This window comes from Sminthopsis crassicaudata, chromosome 1, assembly GCF_048593235.1.
Source record: "Sminthopsis crassicaudata isolate SCR6 chromosome 1, ASM4859323v1, whole genome shotgun sequence".
NCBI lineage: Eukaryota > Metazoa > Chordata > Mammalia > Dasyuromorphia > Dasyuridae > Sminthopsis > Sminthopsis crassicaudata.
Genome location: NC_133617.1, coordinates 424,013,925 through 424,037,955, shown reverse-complemented (window position 1 = coordinate 424,037,955; position 24,031 = coordinate 424,013,925). Strand labels below are relative to the sequence as shown.

Below are 24,031 nucleotides of genomic sequence, written 5' to 3'. Positions count from 1 at the left end.
CCTCCTTCACTATTTCAGGGAGAGAAAAAAAGAAAAAAAGGCATGTTCTCTTCCTTTTCATTTTGAATTTGGAAATCAAGGAACTTCAAGAATAGAACTCTCCCTTGACTTCCCCCATGGTCTGGACTAGTGCTTAGTATTTCATCCAAGTAATTCTTATTCACTTTAATCAGAATCACATGACTGAAATTGGGGGTGATGTTTTGAAGCTAAGGAATTTAAGCCTCTGAGTTTCATTGCTCTGAGTATCAGCTTCGTCCTTCTGCTCTTAATGCTGTTATCTTGTCCTCACACTTGGTTTTCTACTGAATGAATGCCTAGCCTATGGAAAGGCATATTAGTAACAAGAAGTGGAACTAGCTGAGGAACCAAGAGCCCACAGGGAGTCAGGACAGTGACTCTGCCTAAGGCCAGCTCATGTGGAGGGAAGAGATGACAGAAATCCAGGAGGCACTGAGACTTTCTCCAACCCCAGCCTTCTGAGCAAGCAGCCTTGCATCTGGATGAAGTTTATGACATTTTCTAGAAGACAGAAATTCCTCAAAAAATAGCAGAGTTTTAGTCTTAATAATATGGCTGGCATATGTAATGAGTCAGCAAGTGTGACAACTGTACCCAAAAACCAATCATCCCAAAAAGTTTTCAATAAAAGCTGAGCCAGTGCATTCTGTAGTGAAAACATATGCTTGTAGATTTAAAGGTGAAGAGACTTCAGAGATAATCAGATTCATTTCCCTCATTTTACAAATGAACAAACCAGAGAGAAAGAGGTTAAGTAATTTGCTCAAACTTACATAGACATAACATCCTGAGCTAGTCACTGAATTTCAGTGTATGCCTCAGTTTCCTCATTATAAAATGGAGTAGGATTTGATGGCCTCTGAGATGCCGTCTTACTCTAACAGTCTGATTCTAAGTTTGGTAAGGGAGAACAACCAATGAATTGTTAATGAGAAGGATGAGAAGGAGAAGAAAACCATGTCACACTGAAAAAAATAGAAGGAAAGTTGCAGGAGAAGGAAAAAAGAATGAGAAGTCTGAAAAGGTCAATACGTTTTTCAATTAAGAAATAATTGATAACCTTGGGGAAATTAGTTTCAGTTGGAAGATGAGAACAGAATCCAGGTTGCAGAGAATTTAGAAAAGAGTGAGAGGAAAAATGAAGATACTAAGTGTAAATAAATTTTTGAAGGAGTTTAGTTCAGAAAGGGAAGAGAAATATGAAAGGCGGCCTATGGGGAATTGCAGGAGCTAGTGAGAGTATTTTAAGGATTGGAAAGATATTTCTAGGGAGCAAGGAACATGCTAGTGGTTAGAAAAAGACTGAAGATTAAGGAGATTGAGAGGATAACAGATGGTAGTCTTCTAAAGAGAAACAGAGAATAAAATCGATAGTATATGTAAGAGGCCATTACCAAGAAGAAGGGCCAATTTTTTTTTCATCAGAGACTATATCAGAAGAAGGGGACAGAAGGGGACAAGGGAAAAAGTTGAAGCTAGGGATGGAAGTCCTCAATTATTTTTTGTTTTGTTGATATATGGGAAAGGTCCTTAGTCAAGAGTGTAGAGGTATGGGGAAGAGAGTCTGTAGTGTACATGAGGAGAGAAGAGAAGGTGAGAAATATATGTAGTAAGTTAGATAGAGAATCAATTCAGGAAGAATAAAAGGATTATCTTGCTGCTCTGAAGGCCAAATGAGATTAGATAATGTAAATTTGTAATGGACACCTTTAACTTTCTGACTTCCTCTTTTCAGTAATACATAAGTAGGAATTAAGGAGGTAAATGATAAGGGTAAACCAGAATTGGGGTCTGGCAAGGTGAGAGCAGTAGGAGAACAAAATATTAAAGTACTTGAAAGAACATAACAGCCATGAATTGGTTGATCTAGAAAGTTATTGAGGTATAAGGAAATCAGAGGACATGTGAAATTAAAGACTAGGTTAAGGAATACTAATTACTAAATAAATAAAGGTTGGAGTTAAGTAGAACACATATATGTGACAAGATGAAAAAATCATCATCTCTTTTGTACAACTGAAGTGGAAAGAGTTCTTGGGAACAGAATAGAGTAACTGAGAAAATTAGGATCTGAAGTACAAGGTGTTCCCAAAGTCTTGGTATTGAATAGTACACTAAAACTTTTTAGGATGACCCATACTTTGAAGTCTTTTATTTATTTTTTAAGGGGAATTTTATTTTTTTTTATAATTTTTTTTCACAGTATATATGCATGAGTAATTTTTTTAATAATATTATCCCTTGTATTCATTTTTCCAAATTATCCCCTCCCTCTACTCCCTCCCCTTGATGACAGGCAATCCCATACATTTTACATATGTTACAATATAACCTAGATATAATATATGTGTGTAAATACCATTTTACTTTGAAGTCTTTTAAAGGCAGGTGGGTGGAGCTGTGGCTAGAGCACTGGGGCTAGAGCCAGAAAAAATCTGAATTTTAAATTTAGCCTCAGAAACTAGCTCTGTGATTCTGGACAAGTCACTTAACTGTGTTTATTTCAATTTCCTCATCTGTAAAAATGAGCTAGAAAAGGAAATGATTAACTACTTCAGTATCTCTACAAAGAAAAATCTCAAAGGGAGTCTTAAACAATAAAAATCATAAAGCTAAGAATTGGAATGGAGAGGGAGTTTGTGAGTAAGGCACTGAATTTATTAGTAAAAGAAGAAAAGTATCCTGGGGTTTAGTAAATAATAGCCAAGATTTAGATTTTATGATAAATTTGTATAGGATGAACCTACAGGCAAGAGACATTTTGGAATAATGGTCTACAAATGGCAATGGGAAGCAAGAAGTATTCTGATTCTCCCATTGTTCACAGTGAAGTGGGGTATGAGATGTTGCAAGTAGAAACAGAAAGGATGTCCAGAGAGGGAATGTCAACAGAATTCAGTGAAGGAATATGCATATGACAGAAGCAAAAAAAGAAGAGGTTCAAAATTAAAGGAACTTTGTTTATTTTAAACATATTTGTAATTAGAAAATTTGTTAACTAAAAACTTCTTGTTTATAATTACAAAACTTGTTTGTTAATTACAAATAAGTGGGAAACCCAGAAGCAATGGTGAAAGGGATGACCATGGCTGGAACAGCGCATTGATGGAGCAGGGAGAAAGTGAATGGGATTGAGGAAACACACAAGAATTTGGTGCATTTTCTTAGAACAGAGACAGCAAACAGTAATGATTCCTTGATCATATTCTATAGCTTATCATCATGGAAACATGGCCTTTAGTCATTAATTACTAATATCAGAACATTAGACCTGTAATAGATTTTGAGATTGTTGAAACTAACATCTTTATTTCACAGATGGGGAGACTGAGTCCAATAAAGATTAGATAACTTACCCAAAGTGACACAAAATTAGTAGCAAATACTAGAACTAGAAAATAATAATAATTAATAGCAAGTAACAGAACTAGAATTCAGGTTTTCTGACTTTAATAAAGGACTATAGATGTCATCGCAGTACAGCACACACACAAAAAAAATCACAGATTCTAGTTAGAAAACCTGAGTTCAAATGTGATCTGATACTTCCAACTTATAGGACCTTAAGCAAATCATTTTAATCTTAACTGGAACTCTAATCCTTATCTGGAAAATAGAGTGAGAGTTGGTGAGAAGGCAGGATTGATAATTTCTTTTTTTTCTTTTCTTTTCTTTTCTTTTTTTTTTTTTTTTTGCTTTATCATGTGTATTTGATAAAAATAGTCATTTATTCGAATCAAACAAAATGTTGCCTCAACAGCAACAAAAAGTCAGCCTTAGAGTTAACTCTAAAAATCTATGAATGAAATGTTGAAGAATATAAAATATAACAATAAATATTAATATACAATAGCATAAATATAAAAGATTATAAAAGATCACATTATTATATCTTTAACATTTGTTCAAATTCATTCCCTTAGTTCTCACTTACTTTTTTTTTTTATTAATTATAGCTTTTTATTGACAGAAGGTATGCATGGGTAATTTTTCAACATTGTCCCTTACACTCACTTCTGTTCCAACTTTTCCCTTCTCTCCCTCCACCCCCTCCCCTAGATGGCAGGCAGTCCCACACATGTTAAACATGTTAAAGTATATTTTAGATACAATATATGTGTGCAGAAGTTAGCAGTTCTCTTGTTGCACAAGAAAAATTGGATTCAGAAGGTAAAAATAACAAAAATGCAAGTAGTCCACACTCATTTCCCAGTGTTCCTTCTCTGGGTGTAGCTGATTCTGTCCATCATTGATCAATTGGAACTGAATTAGATCTTCTCTTTGTTGAAGATTTCCACTTCCATCAGAATACATCCTCATACAGTATTGTTGAAGTGTATAATGATCTCCTGGTTCTGCTCATTTCACTCAGCATCAGTTGATGTAAGTCTCTCCAAGCCTCTCTGTATTCATCCTGCTGGTCATTTCTTACAGAAATAATATTCCATAACATTTATATACCACAATTTACCCAACCATTCTCCAACTGATGGGAATCCATTCATTTTCCAGTTTCTAGCCACTACGAAAAGGGCTGCCACAAACATTTTTGCACTTTAATAGATTGATAATTACTTAAATCACTTCCAGCCTAGATCTTTGATCCTAATACACCCATTCTAAAGAGATTGTTTTGTTTAAATTGGTGGTGAGGAAATATGTACTGTGGCACTTCTAATTTAGTTTTATATATAGCCTTTCAACTTATACAGAGTCAGTTTTGTCAAATTCCAAAAGGTGGCAGCATTTGATTAAATATTTATTTTTCTGTAAGGTTGTAGAATTATACATTCTCTCCTAAATGAACAAAAATAAATAAATGATGGAAGTATTTAGCAGAACCAGATAAAAAGTTCAAAACAAGCAAAAAAACCTAGACCATATTTTGAGCAAATGAAGGGAAAATGAGAATATCAGAGAATAACTCACCTAAAAATCCCTGTGGGCTCATCAGCCCATATTATTTGAGAGATGAGAGAGAAATGAAGTAAGAAGCAGGTACCCTAGAGACTGCCCACTCCTCTCTAACTAAAGAAAAGGGAAGATTAAGTTCACAGTGTTCTTTTCTAAAGAATGTTTTAATCAGCCCTTTTTTCAAGTTCTAATCCAGTGATGATTTGCATCTTTCCTACCTTTGCAAAATTATTCCCACAAGAACTTTCCCAACTTTCCAACTTTGGCAAGGACCAAATCAGGTTGGAAAGACTTTGACGATAGGCCTGGATATGAACAGTATTGTTTCCCATTTGAGGGCTATTCCAAGTACTGAGGCACCTAGATGCCAGAGAAAGTATCAAGTATGGAATCAAGAACACCTGATTCAAACCCAGCCTTAGATACTTACTAGTTCTGTGACCCTGGGTAAATCACTTAAACTTGTTTGCCCCAGTTTCCTCATCTGTAAAATGAGCTGGAGAAGGAAATGGCAAACTACAATGGTATCTTTGCCAAGAAAATCTCAAAAGGGGTGAAAACAAATCAGACAACTGAAAATGACACAATAACGAGATCCCGCCTTCAATTTCAAAATTAGGTGTGATAAATATTTCAGTCACCGAAAGTCTCAAAACCTATTTTAAGTTAGAGAAGAGTTGTGGCAATATTCTTCCACTCTTTCTCCTGGAAGTGTGGGATCCTTGAAGCAATGAAAAAGCCCCAAACAGGGGCTTTTATGAAGCATGACTTTTTTTTTTAGGTAAACATAGAGAAGCTAAAATCAGACATTTTCCACTGTACAAATATTATAGGGAAAAACAGCCTGATGTAGACAAGCAGAGAGCAAACTATCAGTTTCCTCATCTATAAATGGGAACAATAATGGCACCTACTACCTAAGGCTGTACTGAGGATAAAACAAGATATTATGCATAATATTATATATATATATATATATATATATATATATATTAAGTTTAAGGCACTATATAAATGCTATTATTCTTACCGTAAATTTCCAGTGGGCTCTGGTAATTCTCTCATGTTATAAGTTGGAAATCACTTGCTGAATTATACTGGCAAAGGGGATTTTCTTATCAGGAGTTCTTATATTAATGAAATCATAGCTCCAGACCTCTGTCTCCCAAATTCTGAAGATTTTAGTCAATACCCATTTTATCAAAATATATTTCCTCTTAATGTGAGAAGCTTCATGGCAAAGCAGATACAGAGCTGATCTCAAAGTCAGACCTAGGTTCAATCCTGCTTCTGATTTATCCCAACTGTGTGACCCTACCTAAATTACTTAACCTCTCAGGACTCTCTGGGCAAATCATCAATACTATTAGTTGTAGCAGATGTACTGACCTGCATTGGTTTTCATGTAAGAATCCTTTTTAACATGAAAGTCACAGATTCAGTCCTTATCCCTATTCCTTTCTTCCTAAAGATTCCAAGTCTTTTGTCTCTATGAGGATGAGAAAGAGAGTTCAGGGAATGGGGAATCAGAACAGAATTCTCATTTTACAGGTAACTAGAGAGACCCCAAGTGGCTCCGGAATTTATCTGGCTTTATATACTCCCAGAGAGGTATGGAAGACCCAGGGGTCCTTACTCCCCCTTACTCCTTGAGGGATCCCTTATTTTAGACAGATATAAAACCCAGCTTCTGTGCATTTAGGAAACCACCAGGAAAGATGAAGCTTTACACATCGAACCTAAAATTCTCAGGAGAGGCTGTATCAAGGAGATGCTTTTCAGACCTGAGAGCCAGTGGTCAGAAATAGCAGTGGGGACACATAAAGTTCAGTGAGTAGAGAGTGAAGTGAAATAAGAGGATCTGAGAAATCATTCCTTCCTAGTGCAGCCAAGGACCATAAAGCCTCTAATAATGCAGCTAACGACTGCAAATCTCACTCTGGAGGGGACTGCAGAATTACCATGATAAAATAGAGGTGACACCTTAATAGCTTTTAAAGTTAGAACAGCTGCCCTAGCAAACCTTTCCCTCAATAGCCAGGAAACTCCTGTCCTTTGCTTCGTGGCAAGGAATACATCACATCTGGAGAGGGGGTGTCCAGCAATGACCCATGCCCCTCCACTGTGAAAGTGAGATTGGTGGAGGTGGGATGGAGTTCCAAATTTTCCTTCCTTCCCCCCACCCTGTCCCCTAGATGGCAAATAATCTAATATATGTTAAACACGTTAAAATATATGTTAAATCCAATATATGTATACATATTTATGTAATTATTTTGCTGAACGAGAAAAATCGGATCAAGAAGGGAAAAGGATGAGAAAGAAAAAAAAATGCAAGCAAACAACAAGAAAAAGAGTGAGAATGCTATGTTGTAATCCACACTCACTTCTCACAGTCCTTTCTCTGGGTGTAGATGGCTCTCATCAACACAAGATCAATGGAATTGCCCTGAATCATTTTATTGTTGGAAAGAGTTGTGTCCATCAGAATTGATAACCACATAATCTTACTGTTACCTGGTTCTGCTCATTTTACTTATCATCAGTTCATATAAGTTTCTCCAGATCTCTCTGGAATCATCCTGCTGATCATAACATAGTCTTTAAAGAAAAAACATTTTATTGACATTCTTTTGGTGTTCATATGAATTTCTGAATACCCCTGTCTTGGTGAGCCTTCCCTTGTAATAAAAAAAAATCGAAAATATTTCAGCAAAATCAACTAACACTGTTTTCCTAAGAGGATAAGCAACATTCCACTTCTGGCAACCCACAAGTTCTCCAAAGGAAGAATCAGGAATATTTTCTTATCTGTTCTGTAAGATCAAGATTATCATTTATAATGAAAGTTTTGCATTATTTTTCTTCTGACTTATTTTGTTGTAGTCACTATGTATAGTGCTTTTCCTGGTTCTGCTTAATGCCACTCTGAATCAGTCCATACAGTTTTCTCATGTTTTGTATTTTTATAAACAGAAACAATGCATAATTTTTCCTTATATTACTTAACTCAGGAAAGCCTAAAATTTTGTCTCACTACCCTAACAGATAAATAGGTGTATCATTGCAGGATGAATTTGATCCCATTATTAAAAATTACCACTTCAGCCTAGGTTTATTTCTTTTTTTCTTCTCCTATCATTGTTGATAATGAAAAGCATTTGTAACTATTTAGAAACCTGTTCTCCATAAACTAACTCAAAGTCACTTGATTATTCCGTGCCTAGATTCCTTAGCTGTAAATTGGGATTAATATTGCTATCTCAAAGCCTAATCAGCATGATAATACTATGGGATACTACTTTAATATTTAAAAACCTAGCATAGCATTATGGAATAATGGAAAGAGAGTTTGCTTCAATACCAGAAAGAACTGAGTTAAAATTCCACTGCAGTAGATCACAACCTCTCATTATCTCCAGACAACTCTCTAAAACCATAGAATAGAGTTGTTCAATAATTTCTGATTCTTCATGACTCCATTTGGAGTTTTCTTGACAGAGACATTGGAATGGCTTGTTATTTCCATCTTCAGCTCATTTTATAAATGAGGAAACTGAAGCAAACATGGGTAAACGACTTGCCCAGGGCTATATAGCTAGTAATAGAGTTTGAATTGAGGAAACCGAGTCTTCCTGACTCAAAGCCCAGTATTCTATTCGTTGTGACCCCTAGCTGCTCCAAAGAGTAGAGATCAAACACTATTTTGTATGGTATACATTGGTAAAGGAAGTTTCTCCCTGGGATTTCTATGAACTGATAAAATTACAAGTTCAATTAATAAAAACCTTTAAAATGAAAATGGTATAGAACTAAAGACTGGAGAAAGTATTACCTGTAAAATAGAAGTGCTCTAGAAACTAAGTAGATAACAAGTGAATAGAAAATGCCTAAACAAATTTTTGGTAAGTGAATGCAATGGAATATTACTGTGCTACAAGAAATGATGAATATGATGAATATAGAAAAGCTTCAGTGTAGCATAAATTGATGTAGCATAAAGTAGGTAAAACCAGGAAAACAAGATGCAATACAACAGCCAAAAGTGAAGGTTGGCCCCCCAAAAGAGATACAATATGAGAAGACAGATATCTCCCCCCAGGTTTTTTTTCCAGAAGTAGGAAACTATGGATGTGAGATGATAAAGATGTTTTAAATTATTGGCTAATTTTTAACTGTTTTTTCCCTTTTAAAATTTAATTTTTTTTGAAGACAGAGAGAAGAAGGAATACATTGAGAAAAATACTTGATATAAAAATCCAAAGGTATCAATAATTTTTAAAATAAAATTATTTTTAAAAAGAAAAATAAAATATCAGAAAATATTAAGGTCAAAAAGGGGAAATAATGTAATCTACTTGAAAGTAGGAACTATTTTTATTTAGTCTTTCTATACCCTATACATAATATAACATCTTATGTGTACTTAATAAATGCTTATTGAATTGGATGGAATTGAATTGGAATTAAATGACCTGAGTCATAAAAAAGCCCAATCATCAAGAACAGGAGATGCTATATTAACATCATTTAACTTTCTAATAGTATTACTGAACTGGTAGATGAGAAAAATGCTGTGGATCTACTTTTGCTAAATTATGTCTTTCTAGTCTTATAGACAAGATAGGGGGCATGGTCTAAACAATAAAACAATCAAACAGATTCAGAGTTGGCTGGAGAGTTGGCCTGAAAGAGTGATTATTCATAATTCAGAATCAATGTGGTAGAAGATCTCTAGGGGAACCACCCCAGGATCTGTAGTAAGCTTGATGTTACTTAATTTTTTTTTTACCAATGACTTGTATAGAAGCATCAAATCTGCAGATAACATAAAATTTGGAGAGGCAACAAACACAATGAATGACAGAGTCAGGATTCAAAATGGTCATGACACATTAGAGCAGGAGTCAGCCAAATTTGGGCAACTCCCTATTTTTGTATAGTCAGTGAGCTAAGGATGAATTTTACCTTTTCAAATAAAGTATTACAAAAATTATAACAAACCTTAACTGTAGATCTTAGAAAAATAGGTGTCAGTCTAGACTTTGTGTCATATTTTGCTGACCATTGGACAAAATCTAATAAGGTGGGATTTAATAAAAATAAACATAAAATTTTGGGTGCAAAAAAAATCAACTTCACAAGTACAGAGGAGGCATACTTAGCAATTTTCTGAAAAAAAAAAATACCTGGACAAAAGCTTAATATCAATCAGCGGTATGACATGGTTGATAAAAAAAAAATCTAAAGCAATCTTGGGCTTCATTTCAGAGGGCCCACAACTGTCATAGTGAGAGGTGACAGTTATATCCTACTCTGCCCTCATCAGCCCTCATCTCAATTATTGTTCTGGGAATCATTATTCAGGAAATAATAAGGAGCATTCAGAAAGCAACTGGGAGGATGGAGAGCCATAGAATAAGTTGAAAGAACTTGACTTTTACCCTAGAGAACAGAAAACTTGAATGCATGGGGAGTAGTAATAATTGACTCCAAGTATTTGGAAAACTGTGGAAGAGAGATTTGATTTATTCTATTTGGTCTCCGAGCATAACCACTACAAACAAGCAGAATTTTACAAAGCAGAAAATTTAGGCTTAATGTCAGGGAAAAAAATTTAAACAATTACAATTTTTAAAAGAGCTAACATTTAGAGAGAACTTTCAGATTTGCAAAGTACTTTATATATATATACATATATATTTATATATATATATATATATATATATATATATATATATATATATATATATATATATATAATATATATATATATATATATAATTTCCTTTGATCCTCACAACAACTTTGTGAAACTGGAACCATAATTATTCTCATTTTACAGATGAGAAAATTGATCATGATGGACATTTAATGATTTGTCCAGGGTCACAAAGCTAATAAGCTTCTGAGGCAAGATTTAAACTCAAGTTTACATTGCCTAGAACAGCCTTGTGTAAGGTGCTGAGTTGTACTCCCAAAACAAATAGAGGGAGGGAGACAGAGACAAAGAAATACACACACACAGAGATAGATGCACAGAAAGAGACAAAGAAGAAGAGAGAGAGAGAAGAAAGAGACAGAGACAGAGAAAAAGAGAGAGGAGAAGAAGACAACTAGGAAGAAAAAGAGGAGGAGAAAAAAGGAAAAGAAGACAATTAGGAAGAAAGAAAGGAAGAAGAAGAGGAGAAAGAAGAAGAGGAGGAGGAGGAGAAAAGAGGAAGAGGAGGAGAAGAAAAGAGGAGGAAAAGGAGGAGAAGAGAGAAAAAGGAGGAGAAAAGAGGAGGAGGAGGAGGAGAAAAGAGGAGGAGGAAGAGAAAAGAAAAGGAGGAAAAGAGAAAAGAAGGACAAGAAGAAGAGAGAAATTTCAAATAGAAACTATGGCCATTTGTCAGGCATATTGCAACATTCATATTGTGTTTGAGGACTAGATCATTTCTGTGGTCTTGTCCAATTCTCAGAGTTTGACATAATTAGACTGGACTCCTTGACAGCAGGAACTTTCTTTTTCCTTTATTTGTATCCCCAGTGCTTAGCACAGTGCCTAGCAAGTAATAGGCACTTAATAAATTATTATTAGCTGACTATAATTTTGCTTCTAGTTTTACTTCTGAAGTCTTAATTTGCAGAATAACCTTAGGAAGATCACTCAAGCTCTTTGAACCATTGGTTATCTAGTTATAATGGGCATAAATATGACTCCTCTGCCTTGCAAAGTTGCTTTAGAGATAGTAGTTGAGCAAAAATAAAGAAGCATTGTATAAATGCATTCTTTTAGAACCATTATTTTCATCTCACAATTAAATCAAATTCTCTTCTTTGGAGGTGACAGCTAGTTCCATTAAGGGACCCACCAATCAAATTGAACCTGAGCCTCAACAATTATTTGAGGAAATTTGATTTTAGTCTGTATTAAGTAATAGGAATATAGTACAGCATAATGCCTGGAACACAATTGGGATCTACATAACAAATATATTGATTGAATGATAAAAACATCTAGGATTTATAAAGACTTCAAATTTTGTAAATGGCCTTGCATTTGTTATGTCCTTTGATCATCATGTGATCCTGGGAGGTAGGTGATATTATTATCCCCATTTTGCAGATGAGGAAACTGAGTTGAGAGAGGTTGTCATTTACCCAGGATCACATAACTAATAAGTGCTTGAAAGCAGGATTTGAATTTAGTTCTTCCTACTTTCAAGTCCACTACTCTACCTAGAGATCTGATTATATTGTCCAAAGCTAATGGAATGTTGGGCCCTATCATGAGGACAATATTTTTGGAAATATGTTAATGGAGGGCAGTCATGTGGCACAGTGGGTAGGCTGCTCCTGAGTCAGAAAAACCTGAGTTCAAATCTGGGCTCAGCTACTTACTAGCTGTGTGACCCTGGGCAAGTCACTTAATCCTGTTTGTGTCAGTTTCCTCATCTGTAAAATGAGCTGGAGAAGAAAACAAACCATTGCAGTATTTTTGCCAAGAAAACCCCAAATTGGATCATGGGAAACCTGACATGACTGAAATGACTGAACAACATTAATGAATTGTAATGTACCCAGAGAGTGACCAAGAGGATAAGAGAAATAGGAAGTGTTCTAGAGACTGATTGAATTGAAAAAATATTGAATCGTCAAAGTAAAGAAGAAAAGACTGAGGGAAAACACATCATTGCTATTTTCAAATCTTTGAATAGCTTAAATTTATCCCTTTTTGCTCCAGAAAACAGAGGATCATAGGTTCTGGGCCAGGGAAGTAGATTTCAATTTATTGATATATGTTTTATAAGGAACAACGCTAAAAAAAATTAAGGTTTTTAAAAGTAGATTGGGACTTCAGGCAACAATCTTAAGACTAACACATACAAGAAATGTTGTATAAGAGACCAAAACTGAAGTCTGGGGGTGGTGTAGATGATGGTTAAGGTGCTATCTTAAACTAAAACTCTCTGATATCATGAAAAAGGAAGATCCTAAACATGGCATCCAGACACCAGCCAGTGCCCCTAGGGATGTGCAGACTGTTTGCAGTCTCAAAACCCTCAGATAATAGCGTCTGTTCTCTTCTCTCTTAAGATGCCAATAATAGCAGATGGCCATTTTAGACAACCTCATGGGAACTTTCTTTACTGAATTATTTCCCTAATGAAAGTGCCAGCAAAGAGTTTAAACAAACTATTTGAATGGCAAATTGAATGGGCCCTTATAGTGAAGGAGCTTTTGCTTCCTATAGTTCAAAGAACTTTAAATGGGAAAAGTATTCTAAATCTAATCCATCTACTCCAACCTCCTCAGATTGTACAAATGAGGCAACTGAGAAGCATAGAATTGTGCCCATGACATGGGTAGTGAGTGGCAAAGTCAAGACCAGAATTCAAGTGTCTTTACTCAAAGGCCAGTATTGTTTCCACTCTGTTATTACTAATAGTAATTAAAATGTATATAACATGTTAAAATGTTTAAAAAAACTTTACACATTTCTCACATCTGAACCACACTGTAGCTTGTAAGACAGATTCTATTACTAAAAGTTACATTTTGCAGTTGCTAACAATTACATAATATATATGTATGCTATTTTAAGGATTGTAAATATTTTATAAATATATCTTTTTATAAATGTATCCTTGTATATTGCATACAATATATTGTATAAACATATCAAACAATTCCAGAAGGTTGGTGCTATTATTATTCCCATTATACAGATGAGGAAAGTAACACTAAACTGAAGAAAGTAAATCATCCCATCATTTATAGAATCATGGATTTAAAACTGGAGAAAATCATGGAGCCCTAGAATCCAAACCCCTCATTGTGACAATAATAAAACTTAAATCCAATAATTTCCATTCTTTGTTATACTTATTGATACCAGTGGATGGGAAGGGGCTTTTGGAAGGGGAAGATGGGGCACTTGAATTGGTAAACACTGGTGCTTTTCCCTACCATGTCCCTGTATGACTGCTAAAGTTCTAAAACAACAAAATCTTAGAATCCATATAGTCCAACTTCCTAATTTTGCAAATAATAAAACTGAGGCCAAAGAGATGGGATGACTTTTTTCAAGGTCACACAGGTAAGTAGTGGCAGAACTGGGCACTGGAATATAAGTTTTCCGATTCCTGGTTTAATGATATTTCTGCCTTGCCATGTTTTAGAGTGTTCTTAGGACCCTGTTTCTCTTTAATCTAAATGCAAAACTTTAGAAAATTCTAACCAGTCACCAGAAACTTCTATTTCTATCATGAGGTCCCCTTTAAGCCTTGTTCAGCCATTCTAATGCGTGGTATCAACCAATCCCAGAGGTAACAAAACAAGCCACTTCAGCATTTTGAGGTAGAAGAGCTCTGACTGGTGGCGTTACCTCCAACCACTGCCCCTCTGGCTCTATTCTCCAGGTAGGAGTTGAGTTCTCCCCAAGGTAGCTCTCAGATTTCTCATCAAGTTGCACAGGCTGAGAACCTGTCCCCAGCTGTTTCCTAATCAGAAATGTGTGAGGGCTATGGAACATTTATTCAGCTCAAATACAGTTACTCCTCCAGCTAGCTCAGTTTCAGGTAAAAGCACTCCTGGTGATTGATGACTGAGGCACAGGCAGCTGAAAAGGATGCAAAAGTAGTTACAGAATCTAATCTGTTCAGCAAAATGCTTCTACTTACCGGACCTTGAGGACTGCTCTTGGCACTGGAAGTGAGCGTAGAATTGTCAGATTTATAGTCCTAGGGAGAAGGGGAAAAAAGAAACCCAAGTTGAGGAAAGCAATTCGATTTGGCAAAACCCAATTTAGAATGAGCCCCAAAGAAGTTGATGAATGGCATTGGGTGCCCTCTCTCTGATCACTCACCTTCTACCCCCAATAAGGGCCAATCCTGAGGTCCTGGAATGATGCAGCTGAGACACAACCGGGTTTCAGAATAAGGGATAAGTTCCATCCTAGTTCAAAGATAAGTACAACTGAAAAGCTTTCCCTAGTTCATTTTTCCCATTTTGCCTTCTACTTCATCAGGCTTTTCCTAAAGAGCACTAATACCAGGGAAGACTTCTTTTTCAAAAGTTAAGCCCTTGGTCCTGGGATTTATTCTGCTTTCTGTCTGGTGTTTCCCACCCCTTGTCAGGCAGTTCAAAGGCATCACTAAGCTTTGAGTGAATGTGGGAGGGACAGTAGGCTAGAGCTACAGAAAACAGTTATAGTTTATGTGCTGCAGTTTAGTATAGGTAAATAACATTCAATTGTTCTTTCCAAGTGCTTCCTTTAATTAGTTCCCTTTTTGATTCTATAGGACCTTTTATCTAGACCTGATCACTGGAATTAGGATCCCTCATATTCATTGACTCAAATTTTCTATGATTAAGTCTGAGAGGCAGCTAGTCTTCTTTTCTTTAATACTTAGGCCCCAGATATTCTAGCATTTCTGGTTCAAAAGCTATCTATAAACTCACCCAATTTATCAATTCAGCCAGTACCTTGTAGACTCTGCCACCTAGGAATTTCATTTTCCCTGAAACCCTTACTCTCAAACCTTCATCAAAACTTGTTCATCCTCTCTGCTATGTTCTGCTGATGCTGGATTTCTATCCCTCTTCATCACTTTTCTTACTGCTTTTATATTTTTTATTTTTATTTTTTTGCTGAAGCAATTGGAGTTAAGTGATTGCCCAGGGTCACCCAGCTAGGAAGTATTAAGTGTCTGAGGGCAGATTTGAACTCATGTCCTCCTGACTTCAGGGCTGGTGTTTTATCCACTGCACCACTTAGCCCCCCTACTGCTTTAATTTTTAAAGGGATCTTTATTTTATTTTCACCTTTTTATTATTGTTTGCTTGCATTTTGTTTTTTTCTCATTATTTTCCTCTTTTGATCTGTTCTTATGCACCATGATAATTGTAGAAATGTGTAGAAAAATTACACATGTTTAACACATTGAATTACATGCCATTTAGGGGAGGGGATGGGAGAAGGAAATGAAAAAAAATTTGGAACACAAGATTTTGCAATGGTGAATTTTGAAAATTATCTATGCATATATTTTTATTGAAGCTTTTTATTTTCAAAACATATGCAAAACAATTTTCATTCTTGACCCTTGCGAAACCTTGTGTTCCAATTTCCCTCCCCCTTTACCTTATCCTTTACCCTAGATGGCAAGTAACCCAATATATGCTAAACATGGAAAATATACATAAATTCAATATAGTATGCATATGTTTTGAAAATAAAAAAGTTTTAATAGAAAAACTTTAACTATTCACTACTTTGCCCCCCCAACATCACTGATATAGTAGAATTCTAATTACCTCATTCCGTTTTCAAAGATGCACAATACACAAAAAGGATAAATCAGTTACCATCTGACTCAAAAAATCTTGTCTTTCCCATTAAAATCTCTAAAATACGTTAAACCTTGACATTTACATTTTCACATGCAATTCTCTAATTATTTTTCTGGAATTACCATTTAACTAACTAATTCAATTACTCTTTGGGAAAGGATAACTGGGAGGTGAAGGGACACCTAGGTGGGACAATGGACAGAGCTTGGAACCTGGAGGACTCATCTTCCAATCTGGCTCAGACCCTTACTTAATGTGTGATCATGGGCAAGTCACTTAACCCTATTTGTCTCAGTTTCCTAATCTGTCAAATGAGCTGTAACCTAAGGGAATGGCAAAACACTCCATTCTCTTTTGCCAAGAAAACCCTAAAATGAAGAGTGAGACAACTAAAATGATACAATAGCGATGTAACATTGGGGTAGGAAGCCAGCCTGGGTGGTAAGTTCCCTACTCCTTCCTGTACTGGACATAACAGTGCTATGAGATTTGTCTTGAGATTTCTCTCTGGAGATTTCTATCTCCACTAAAATAGGAAGCCAGTCCTAGCAAAATATCTCTATTATTTTGCTTGCTTAGAGTTGGGAGATTCAAGTGTGAATTCTACCTTGATTTTGTACCACATGAACAACTTTGGTTAACTCATACTAGCCAAAAAGGGTCTTCATGCTCTTCATTTGTAAAAGGAGGGGACTGACCTAGATAACTAAGGGCCCCTGCAACTCTAAATTCTATGTTTCTGTGCTTTCCCATAGTCAGCTGGTGGCTGTGAGTCACAGTCTGGCTGGAGATGTTAAATGTCACTTGCAATCTTTTCTGCTACCAACACCCAACCCCATCCTTGCAGAGACACATACCTGTCTCCACTGACATCTCCCTTCCAGAGTTAAAAGCATATTAGCCTGGTCAAAGATACTGTGAGGAGAGAAGTTTGCCCTTTTTAAATGACTGTCTGTGAAAGAAATCTGGCACCTCAAACCCAAGTCTGACTAAAGTTACAGAGAGTCCTGGAGGATAACTTGAAGGGTAGGAGATAGGATCAGAAATAGCACCGACAATCTAATTTCATGGCCAAATACATTCTTAGCATATATTTCTTTACAATATTGAATGAAATAAGGTATTCTTTGATAGCCTGAAGGCCAAAAACTGGTGTTTCTCTCTGACTCCTTTACTGTCCCATTTTATAAATATTCAGATAATTCAGATATCTTATTTCAGAATCAGATAATTACTTTAATTATGAAGGAATATTTTTATTTTTATTTATTTATTTATTTTTATTTTTATTTTTTATTAATTTTTATAATTATAACATTTTCTTTGACAGTACATATGCATAGGTAATTTTTTTTTACAACATTATCCCTTGTACTCCCTTCTGTTCTGAGTTTTTCCCCTCCTTCCCTCCACCCCTTCCCCTAGATAGCAGGCATTCCCGTACATATTAAATATCTTATAGTATATCCTAGGTACAATATATATGTGCAGAACCAAATTTTGTTGTTGTTATTGTTGCAAAGGAAGGATTGTATTAGGAAGGTAAAAATAATCTGGGAAGAGAGACAAAACAAAACAAAACAAAAAAACAATGCTCACAGTTTACACTCATTTTCCAGTGTTCCTTTTCTGGATGTAGCTGATTCTGTCCATCATTGATCAATTGGAATTGGATTAGCTCATGAAGGAATATTTTTAATTGACAAAGCTAAGTTTGAAATATACTATATCTCTGATTAACCAGTCTTTTCTCTCCCCTCTCTCAGCTCCTCAAAACCTGCTTCCCTTGCTTAGATCCATCTGTTTCTCCTCAAGTTCACTAGAGTCTACCACTTTTGTTGTGTTTTTGTCCCTTATCCTTGTTTCTCAAAGACTACCTGGAAAGGAATCACAGAATCTTAAAGCATGCAGAAGTCTGAGAAGCAACCTGCCACAACCCAAAAATGGAGAGGAATCCCTTCTTTGGATCTCTGATACGGGTCCATTCAGTTTCTGCATAATATAATATTTATAAAATGTTTTCAAATCTTAATGGGGATTTAAAATTTTAATTTAATTTTTAATTTTAATTTTAATTTTTTAATCTTATTATTAACAGAGATGGCACAATATGAGGAGAATGCTAGACCTAAAATCAAAAAGACTCAAGTTCAAATTTGGTCTGAGACACTTACTAGTCATATGGCTATGGACACTTAGCCTTGGTCTGCCTAAATTTCCTAATCTTTTGTAGGGATACAAATAGTACCTAAAAGCAGTAACAACCCTGCAGGGTTGTTGATAGGATAGAATGAGATATTTGTAAAGTGATTTGCAAACATAATGCCCTATATAAATGATGATGATGATGATGATGATGATGATGATGATGATATTGATAATGATGATGATGATTTGGAGAACTTTAGCATTAAGGAAAGTAGCTCAATCCAACTCTATCCATTAAAAAACTTTATAAACCATTTAAAAGAAAAGCACAAAACATGTTTTGTTTAATTTTCTGTTCCTGAGCCACCAGAAAAGTGTAACTGTTAGGAAGCTTTATTTATTATAAGCTGAAATATGATTTGCTGTAGTTCTTTCCTTTTGGACAAACAAAAAGTTTAATATCTCTTTTATATGATAATTTTTCAAAAACTTGTTGACATTCATGATGCTCTGTTGCTCCAGCCCTCACCCACATTTTTTCTTCTTCAAGTTAACACCCCTACTCCTTCAACCAATCCTTGAATAACATGGTGTCCAGTCCCCTCACTATGTGGTGGTCCTCCTCTGGACAATCTTTACTTATCAATTTCTCTCCTAAAATGGCACACATTATGAATTGCCCACATTAAATCAAGTTGAACTAAGTCTACATGCGCATGTTATTGTTCAGTAGTATCAGAGTCTTTGTGACCCCATTTCATCTTTTCTTCACAAAAAGTAATGGAATTAGAATTGATTTGCTATTTCCTTCTCTAGCTCATTTTACAGATGAGGAAGCTGAGATAAGGAGGGTTTTTGTGCCCCCAAACACATAACTAATAAGGGTCTAAGGATTTGAACTCAGGAACATGAGTCTTCCTTCCTAGAGGTTTGGCATTTTATCCACTGAGACACTTAACTGCCTCTTTGGGTACTTCAAGATTTCTTCATACTTCAATAACATAGTTGTTGCCCCTAAGCAACTGGCAAAGCAGGCTTGGGATAAAAAAGAAGACAAAGCTCAGTTTAAACATCATTTTTTATTAGACCTGATTCCCCCATCTGTTCACACTGCTCTCCCCAAATCCACTGTATCTATTTTATATTTATTTTGCATTTACTTATATGGGTACATGTTCTCACCTTGATTAATTGCATTGTTTAAATTTTATATCCCCCTAATTACACTGATTAAATATAAGCTTCATGAAAGCAAAGATCATTTTGCTTTTGTCTTTGCATCTCCATCATCTATCTGACACATAATAAGCACTTAATAAATGCTGATTCACTTCTTTATTGGTTAGTTTTCAGGAAAAAGAGGTACTGAGAGAAACAAAGAGAAGGGAGACATCCCCAAGTGATCCTTCTTGGGAGAATAAACCTTTCCTCAATCATCACCCACATTTACTCCCACCTTTCCCAGGGGTCATCAAGGCAGCAGAATATTCCCAACAATGGGACAGCAAAAGGGAGAATTCACCCATTTTATCTTTATTCCAGGCCTTCTTCTTCACACAGTGACACTATATAGAGTGATCTGCCTAAGAGAAAAGTACTGGTCCATGGTGGTTTCTTTTAGCATTTGGAGTAACAGTTAATTTTTTCCCTTTCTAATGGGAAAGATAACAACAGGTGGTCTTGGGAATGGTATCTAAGGGATGGGATTATAATATTCCACAGTGAATCTAGATATGTTTGTACAGTTAAAAAGCTTTGTCATCAGCACACAGCATTTTTTTCTTATACTTTTTCACCACTCCATGGTGACACCCTTGCCTTCCAAATTCCCAATGTCCTTGAATATTCTTTCCTTTCTGTTATCATAAAAGGACCAAAAATCAGTCATTTATTTCAGACAACCTGAATGCCAGTTTCCTGCAGCAATATCTATTAAATACCTAGCAATGGCCAGGACAGTCCCAGCTCAGAAATGATCCCATCCCCAGCATTCTGGCAGGAGGTGAGAGCATCAGTTCTCTCAGTGAAAAATGGTAAGTGGCATTTAACAGCAACATTTATCTGCCAGAAAGACCGCCAGGACCAATCTTTGCCTAGAAATGACCTTTAAATAACCCATCCCTCAAGTTTATGGCAAGCCTAGAACAAAGTCCTTTGTGTGCCAAACTCAACTAGTGCCCACTGGTCATTTAATCAGGAGAGCAAGAATGTATGGGGGCTGGAATACAGCTGGACTATTTATGGATCATTGTCCCTGGAGGCTCATAAACTTCAGCACTCCACTCAAGAAGGGCTTTGGAAAATGAAAAACAGATGGGAGCAGAGTAACTTTGGCTCTCTCTACTGGGTAGGCCTCTGGGAGGCAAGAGGGCTTGGCCTTTATTATTATAGAGCACCCCAGAGTTCTATAATAATAAAGGAAAGATTTAAAAGTCTTTTCTCCTACATAAGGGAGTCTTTTTCATTTCTCTTGGGAGAAAGGAAAGGGTCAGAAAATGTGGAGGGAGAATTAGATGAGAATAAGTTCACTCAATATGGAACTCAAAATTAAATGCATGTAAGGTCCATCACCATCATGTAGTATTTATGTATTATGTATTATGTTAGTATTTATGTAGGATGACAAGGCACTTTACAAATATTATTTTATTTATCCTCACAACAACTCAGAAAGGTGGACACTATTATTATTCCCATTTTACAGATGAGGAAATTGAAGCAGAGAGAAGTGAGGTGACTTGCCCAGAGTCACACAAAGTGTCTGAAGCTTAATTTGAACTCAGGTTTTCCTAATTCCTAATTTTAGGGCCAGTACCCTATCCACTTACTTTTACTGCCTTATTTCAATTTCTTCATCTTAAAATTCTCTATGTTCCAGCCAAATTAGACTCAGGATTGTTCCTGTTCCTCATCCTTCACTCTGCATCCACTCTCCATCACATTGATCAATTACACATGTCAGCATCCACCTTTGCCTGTTGAAATCCCTCTGTTACTTCAAAGACTTAATTCAAGGGCACTACAGTATGGATTAGTAGAAAGAATATTGGCTCTGGGGATGGGTCCTGGATTCAAATCCCAACCCTCATACTATTTACCTGTGTAACTTTGATAAGACTCTTAATGTCTTCAGCGTCTCACTCAGTTCACTCATCCTGGAGTTCAGCTAGATCCCTTCCTATTCTAAATCTCTGACCCTATATCTACAATTCCCCTGCTTTCACAAGCACCTGTAAGGGATAATTTTGTTTTTTCCTTGAATAGTTTTGGACCAGTTTGCTAGTATCATTTTTTGCTTCTAACAAATTCGACATTGTGCTATACTTAATTCCATATATGCTATCCTTCTCTTCCTTCCCTCAAACTATGAATAGAGTTTAATCCTATCAAGGGCAAGAAGTGAGGTTTTTTTCCCTTTTTAACCCTTTTATTACCAGTGACATGCACACAGAACTTCCACTATAATGGGACAATCGGGGCTTTGCACCAAGATGCCAATTTTTGAGGGCATTCTTAGTCCTTGAGCATTTAGAGCAAGGTTTAGCACCTAATTAACAAGAATAGTTCCAGTCTGAAGCTACCAAATGGCAGATTGGGGTGAGATTCTCACCTTCTCACTCTTGTTCCTCCTTCCCCACATCCCACATTGCCACTCCTAACTTGTGGTATTTCTCAGGTGCAAAAATCCCTATTAACTCCTCGCTTTTCACCTAATGGCAACATGAGAGATGTTTATTGAAGGGAAAGTTGACCAGTTCACCAAGATTAGAAGATCAAGGAAGATCTGAACTTCTTAATTTCTTCTGCATCCCAACCCCTGTATCGGCCCACTTTTCATTAATGTTGCATCAACCTTCACAGTGATTGCCCACTGACAGTTCAGTGGTACACAAGTTCCACAAGGCTGACTGTTGACATGCCTGCTTTAAATACTATTTGTGCCCACCCCACCTGTTCTCATCTCAGCCACCCAGAGCTTAATATCCCTGGAAATGTTGGTTAACCTTTGAATGAAGAGCACAGTCTGCCCCTAATTTCTCCCAACCAAGAAAATGCAGTGTAAATGTCAGATTAAGCTTTTCAGCCCTCTGCCTTCAAAATGAGAGATAAAATTTAGCTCCCTATTCCCAGATGTTAAAATCTCAGCTTCTCCCTAGGGCAAAGAAATCAATGCAAGTAAGATCCATATTTTTTTTCTTGGAACACTACCACTTCTAGCAATTTATTTGACTGACTATGCCTTCTATTACCATGTAAATTGTTTCAGACTGCAGGGGGAAAAAAAGTATTAATCTCCTCTCAGTAAGTCATAAAATAAAGAAATCAATTTCAAGGTCAATTTAGTCTAAATAACACCTGCTGCCCTTTTTGTAACATGCAGACTCTTCTGAAACACTAAGTTGTTGTCTATATTGGCATCAATATGCAGCTGCAGAAATTTGTGTCTCACATAAGTCAAGGTAACACCAGGAAAGATTCGGGCCATCTGTCCCATACATCCTGAGTGAGAGGTCAGGAGAAATGAGTCTAAATCAGCCCGCTAGACTTCTAAGGAGAATGTGGTCAATGAATATCTCACCATGGGTTAAATCACCTAGAAGATTAGGTCGCACTAACTCGAAGGAATATTAATTAAAAATAATAACTAGAATGGTCTGACCAAGGCTTTGGCCCAGAATGTCAAATTTATAGGGAGCTGACTTTAAAGAACAATGACATCACTGGCTTCCTACAGCATCTCATTAGTGCAAATCATTAAATAAAATTGGAAGCTAACAGACTGGTCTGTGGAAAGTGCCTACATCTCTTCCTGACCCACCTCTACCTTTCCGTCAGCAGACTTGTGTCCATAGTCAAGGACTCTGACTCACTTTCCTCAAACTAAAGGCACATTTCCAGTCAAATTCTCCAGACGTGGTTTGTGATATTTACCTCAGGAACAACAATTCCTAGCTGCAAATCTGTTTTGAAGAATGGTTTAAGGCAAAAAATGACAAGTTCAAAACTTCTCAGATATAGGTCTGCATCTTAAGTACCTGTACAATCTATTCCATAAGCCACCATGTTTCCTCCATGGGAAAATCTGTCTTTAGGTGAAGACATTTTGATGATAACACTCAGTGTTGATAGAGAATTGGACTTGGAGTCCGGAAGATATGCGTGTTAATTCTCAGTTCCTCACTGGCTGTGGAATCATGTGAAAGTCACTTAACCTGCCTCAGTTACCTTATCTGCCAAATTGGGTCTTGGACTCTTTGACCTCAAAGTCCCCTTAAACCCAAATCTTTGTATGATAAGGACAGAAGTACACAGAATAAAATTGAAATCAACAACTTCCCAAAGATATGACTCAATCATTAAGCTGGAGGGGTCCAATAATAGAGCATTTCTCCAGAAAAGAATGAACACAGCTGAAAATGTTGTTGCAAATTCTCCATCAACAATTTAGAGGCTATGGGATCATAAGGTAATCAATTCAGACTAGAAAGACCCTAGAGATTTTTAGTTCAACCTTTCTTGACAGATAGGGAAACTGAGGTCCAGAGAAATTAAATAATTTGATCAAGGTCACAGTAGTGAAAAATACCAAATTCAAGATTGGTACTTAAGA

General features: G+C 36.2%; 1 protein-coding gene across 20 annotated transcripts in view; it reads right to left on the bottom strand.

Moving 5' to 3' along the window:
• RBFOX1 (RNA binding fox-1 homolog 1) overlaps positions 1 to 24,031 on the bottom strand; it is a 2,692,248-nt gene that overhangs the window by 2,289,106 nt on the left and 379,111 nt on the right. For all 20 annotated transcript variants that reach the window (XM_074280462.1, XM_074280471.1, XM_074280466.1 and 17 more), the window contains exon 3: positions 14,601 to 14,660. In XM_074280462.1, coding sequence (XP_074136563.1) covers positions 14,601 to 14,660 — 60 coding nt within the window. The remainder of the gene's footprint in view (positions 1 to 14,600; positions 14,661 to 24,031) is intronic.